This window comes from Kryptolebias marmoratus, unplaced genomic scaffold (genome assembly GCF_001649575.2).
Source record: "Kryptolebias marmoratus isolate JLee-2015 unplaced genomic scaffold, ASM164957v2 Scaffold34, whole genome shotgun sequence".
Lineage (NCBI taxonomy): Eukaryota > Metazoa > Chordata > Actinopteri > Cyprinodontiformes > Rivulidae > Kryptolebias > Kryptolebias marmoratus.
This window is the reverse complement of record NW_023665768.1, coordinates 72,765-77,642: the sequence shown is the minus strand read 5'-3', so window position 1 is coordinate 77,642 and position 4,878 is coordinate 72,765. Positions and strand designations below refer to the sequence as shown.

The 4,878-nt window shown below is 42.8% G+C and overlaps 1 protein-coding gene across 1 annotated transcript in view; it reads left to right on the top strand.

Annotated features, from left to right (window-relative positions):
* Positions 1-3,803: 3,803 nt before the first annotated feature.
* Positions 3,804-4,878, top strand: part of shkbp1 (SH3KBP1 binding protein 1) — an 11,359-nt gene continuing 10,284 nt past the window's right edge. The window contains exons 1-2 of the mRNA XM_037974390.1: positions 3,804-3,976; positions 4,723-4,776. Of these exons, the coding sequence (XP_037830318.1) occupies positions 3,921-3,976; positions 4,723-4,776 (110 nt within the window). The 5' untranslated portion in view covers positions 3,804-3,920. The remainder of the gene's footprint in view (positions 3,977-4,722; positions 4,777-4,878) is intronic.

Below are 4,878 nucleotides of genomic sequence, written 5' to 3'. Positions count from 1 at the left end.
ACACACACACACACACACACACACACACACACATACACATACACACCCACCCACCACCACCACACACACACACCACCACCACCACCACACACACACCACCACACACACACACATACACACACCACCACCACCACACACACACACCACCACACACACACGCACACACACTTCCTGTGGTGCAATACAACAAGTGAAGTTAAAAGCATGCTGCTGGCCCGCTCCTCCTCCTCCTCCTCCTCATTCTGCTCTTCATCATGCCTGTTTCATCAGTTTCTTCCTGACGAACAGGCTGAGGAAGTTTGAACTTTTATCCCCACAGAGACACTTTATGTTTTCCTTTTATGGATGAGCTGAAACTCAAACATCCTGGAGGCGTTTGGGTCATCCCTACAGAAAACAGAAGCAAAGTGAAGCACATTTCAGCAACAAGGCAGCTCAAAGTGCTTCACAGAAGCTATTAAAACACTGCGACAAAAAGCTAAATAAACAACAGAAGCAGATAGAAATTACAGTTGCTCAGAAAAAGAGCATTTCATAAAATGAACGGTCTTTGCTTTAATCAAAGGCAGCAGACCCCTCCATCCAGTAAAGAAGGTAAAACCTAGTTTCCTGACTGGAGATCAGTTTATAGAAACTGGATGATTCTGACTCCAAACAGACACAGATGGAGGATCCAGACATATGGGAAACGTGTAAAGAAATAAACGTGTCTTTATATTTCTGTTTCTGTTTAGCTGACTCCACATGCAACTCAACTCAAACATGTATTTGGATGTTGAAGGTAAACAAGCAGCCTTCAGCCCACAGTCTGTTCTGTTCAGTAAAATATTCATTTACACGTCTCCAGCAGGTATCTGCTTCAGGAAACTGAAAGCGACAACACAAAAGGCGATAAAGAAACAGGTTCATGTCCCCGAGCCTGTGGGCCTGAGGAGGCTGGGATCAGCAGGGAATAATTAGCAGACATCACTGAATTATAAACTTCTGACCTCTGTAAATCAGGACAGGCTGTCAGCGACCTACGGGTCTGTCCCACTGGATTCTGGACTAAATGAACTGCTGAAACGGAAGAAACTGAGGTATAAATTTACTCTAATATAACAATATTGGGTAATTTATCAATTAACCACAGATATTTCTTAATTTATGAAGTCTTTTCTGACAGAGAAAAACTGAAAAGGGCACACTTTCAGTGATTCACTACATATTTTTAAGATTTATAACAAGTGATGGCAAAACCTTGGATTCTTTGTTTGAGTTCTGTCATGAAGTGGGGGGAAGGGGGCGAACCCAGTGCGCAGACGAGATGAAAACCAAACAGAGCATGGGGGGCGACGAGGTACGAACAACCGGAAGGACAGCACATCGAGGAGGCAAGAATACAACAATGAACCAGCAGAGAGGCAGAGAATGTGATCGGGTTTTAAAGACAGGATAACGATGGGAAGTGGGCACAGGTGAGTGATTAGGTGGAGATGGGCGTGGCAGGAAAGCCAGAGACTAGCAGGAAGCAGACACGAGGAACAAGAACTGAACTAAGATAAGGATAAACACAGGAACCAAATAATCCAAACTGAAAACACAATATAAACCCAAACCCTGACAAGTTCAGCTATTTAAGCACCTGTTGATGGTCTGCTGCCATTCTGACAGTATCTAAGCACGCCCACGTCGCCACATGTAGCTCTTCTCAAAATGGCGCCACTAATCCTCATGTTGTTGTTAGCATAGACATTTTTTACTGAACATGTGTACAAAACCATGTGGCATGAAATCAAGTTTAAGGTGTATAATAATAGGATAAGATGGAAGTAATAATGTGTTAGAAGTCAAAAACAAACAGACATGTTCTTCATAAGCATCAAGGAGTCGTACACCATGCTTGCTTTTCATCAGTTTTAAGGCTCTCAGGTGGTTCTTTTACTTTTAAAGGATGAAAAGTTGGGGTTCCTATTTCCCCGTTTACAGGCGAGGATCAGCAGGTTGTTCAGGAGAAGGTCTCTGAGGGTGGTTCCAAACATTATGTCCTCTCTTTTTAAGGGACAGGATAAGAAAAGTTCTGTTCCCATCCAGTGCTGTGAGCACACACTCGAAAAAAAGATGGCCTGTTGTTTCAAAGAAGGTACAGCTGTTAATGTCTACAATCAGTCTTTGTTCTTAAGAGTTCCCTGGATGCAAAAATGTTGTTGAGAATATTAAAATGAACTTCTTTAGCTTTTGGACTTCAGGGGTATTTAAGGTAAGTAGTTCTCCACTTTTTAACTTCTGAGCCAGAAAGCAAATTTATAAAGGACTTCCTGTGTGGTCGTGTTGGAAATAAAAGGTTGGTTAAATGCAGAGAGTTACTTTTTTCCAAAAGGTTTACTCCGTACATTTGAAGTGCAGCTAACTGAAAGTTAGATGTTTTAATGCTTATATTTTGAACAAGAGGAATCGAGTTAAACTGAGTACGCCTGCAGTTTAAATTAGATTTTAAACAAACATCTTCACTGGACAGCCAACCTCCATGGTTAGTTAGGAAATGTCTTATGAACCAAATGCCTTTTTCCATCCAGATTTATTTCTCTGTAGCACATATCTGGTTCTGGCTCCTGCAGTACCCCTGCAGACTTGGACCTGTTGTTGTTTCTGGATCCTGCAGTACCCCTGCAGACTTGGACCTGTCGTTGTTTCTGGATCCTGCAGCGCCCCCCGCAGATCAGGACCTGTCATTGGTTCTGGATCCTGCAGCGCCCCCCGCAGGTCTGGACCTGTTGTTGTTTCTGGATCCTGCAGCGCCCCTGCAGACTTGGACCTGTCATTGGTTCTGGCTCCTGCAGCGCCCCCCGCAGGTCTGGACCTGTCATTGGTTCTGGCTCCTGCAGTACCCCTGCAGACTTGGACCTGTTGTTGTTTCTGGCTCCTGCAGCGCCCCCCGCAGGTCTGGACCTGTTGTTGTTTCTGGCTCCTGCAGCGCCCCCCGCAGGCCTGGACCTGTCGTTGGTTCTTGTTGGGCTTTAGTTGACTCTAAAGGGAAATCCAGTAGAAGGTTTGTTGACTCTGCAGCAGCTACAGGCCTGCCTCGGTCTTGTCGTCCATCGATGCTGCAGAATGGGAGGAAGAGGAGTCCAGCAGAGAGGAGGAAGAGGATCTTCTGCTGAAACAAACACTGAAGATCTGAAACTGCTAATTTTTCTGTGAAATGAAGTCTGAAATGAAGTCTGAACTGAAGTCAAACTAAACACTTTGTCAGTGAACGGATCACAAATAGTAGTTTAGTTAACTTTACTTTTTGACACAACAATCTCCATTTATTATGAAGCATCATTAGTTAGTATGTTATGCATTTTTCTGATACATATATATTTATATCGATTGATAGATAGACAGACAGACAGACAGACAGACAGACAGACAGACAGAAAGATAGATAGATAGATAGATAGATAGATAGATAGATAGATAGATAGATAGATAGATAGATAGATAGATAGATAGATAGATAGATAGATAGATAGATTATTTTTCTCAGAAAACTGATGGCTTAAATGTAAAATTATTGATTAGTTAAATCAATCGAACTGTCAGAGAGATTGAAAATAAATAAATAGATAAATAGTCAAATAAATCATTTGGAATAAAGTGGTAAAATCTGTTTTTGCAATTAATATATTTCCTTTAAAAAAACAAAACATTTTTTTTTTTAAAATAAGACCAGCATTTTTTTCCAGACTCGTTTTTGTTAGTCCGGATCCAGTGAAGAGATCCAGTCCAGGTTTAACCTTTGACCCCGGATCTTCTTCTCTGCCTCGGGTTTTAACTTCCGCTCCACCGTTCGACCGGAAACTGCCTCCAACTCCACCGGATACTGGTTTCCCACATAAAACATGAACTAAGTTCGTATTTCTGTCCTGTTTTCAGAAACATTAGGTCTTCAGAGGATGTCTGCTCCCGCGAGGAGCGGAGAAATTATCCACCTGAATGTTGGCGGCAAAAGGTGAGCCGATGCTAAAAGCAATGCTAACCGAGCGGCGTCCATTATCGGACAGAAGTATTTCCATCTGTTTTTGACCGGAAAGCTGTTTTATTCAAACCTGCAGTGTTTTCTTTACGTGGAACAAACACTTTCTGACGCAGAAACTTTAGCTGTTTTGCGAAAGAAAACTTCTGCTGTTATTGATTTCCTTCAGCTCGTACCCTAAGCTTGTCATGACATCTGAAATGTTATCAAAAATAAAAATAAACTGTTGAGAAGTAAGGTCACAAAATTAAATCGAAGTTTAATTCCTCTCCGTCACTTTAACCAGCTGTGTTTATATATAACGTAATTAAGTTATGCTTAAATTTATTAAAATTAATGAGGAATTTAAAGTGGAATGGCTGTAGGCGTTTCCTGTCCGATAATGGAACTGGGAAGTTGACGTTAAACCCGGCAGTTCAGGTGCTCATTGGCCTGTAGAACCATGAAGGACCATGAAGGACCCGGGTCCGGTCCGGGCAGCCGTGGGGGGCCTGGCCCCGACCGGTTCTGGACCATCTGTCGGGTTTGACCGGGCAGATAGGACCTGGTTTTACTGCTGATAGACAGAAACCGGGTCAGCCATCAGAATCACTTGATGTTGTTCAGTTTCATCCAAACTCAGAACATTTCACTTTCTGCTGCTTTTCTGATCCTGTTTTTGATCCAAAAGTCAGTGAAGGAGAGTTAAATGTTTGTTTGTTTGTTTGTTTGTTTGTTTACAGGTTCAGCACCTCCCGACAGACGCTCACCTGGGTTCCTGACTCCTTCTTCTCCAGGTTTGACTCCAAAACCAAACCGTCTAAACTTTAACCAGTTTGAGTTAACCCCACAGACAGACAGACAGGGAGGCAGGCCGGGAGACAGACAGGCAGCGAGAC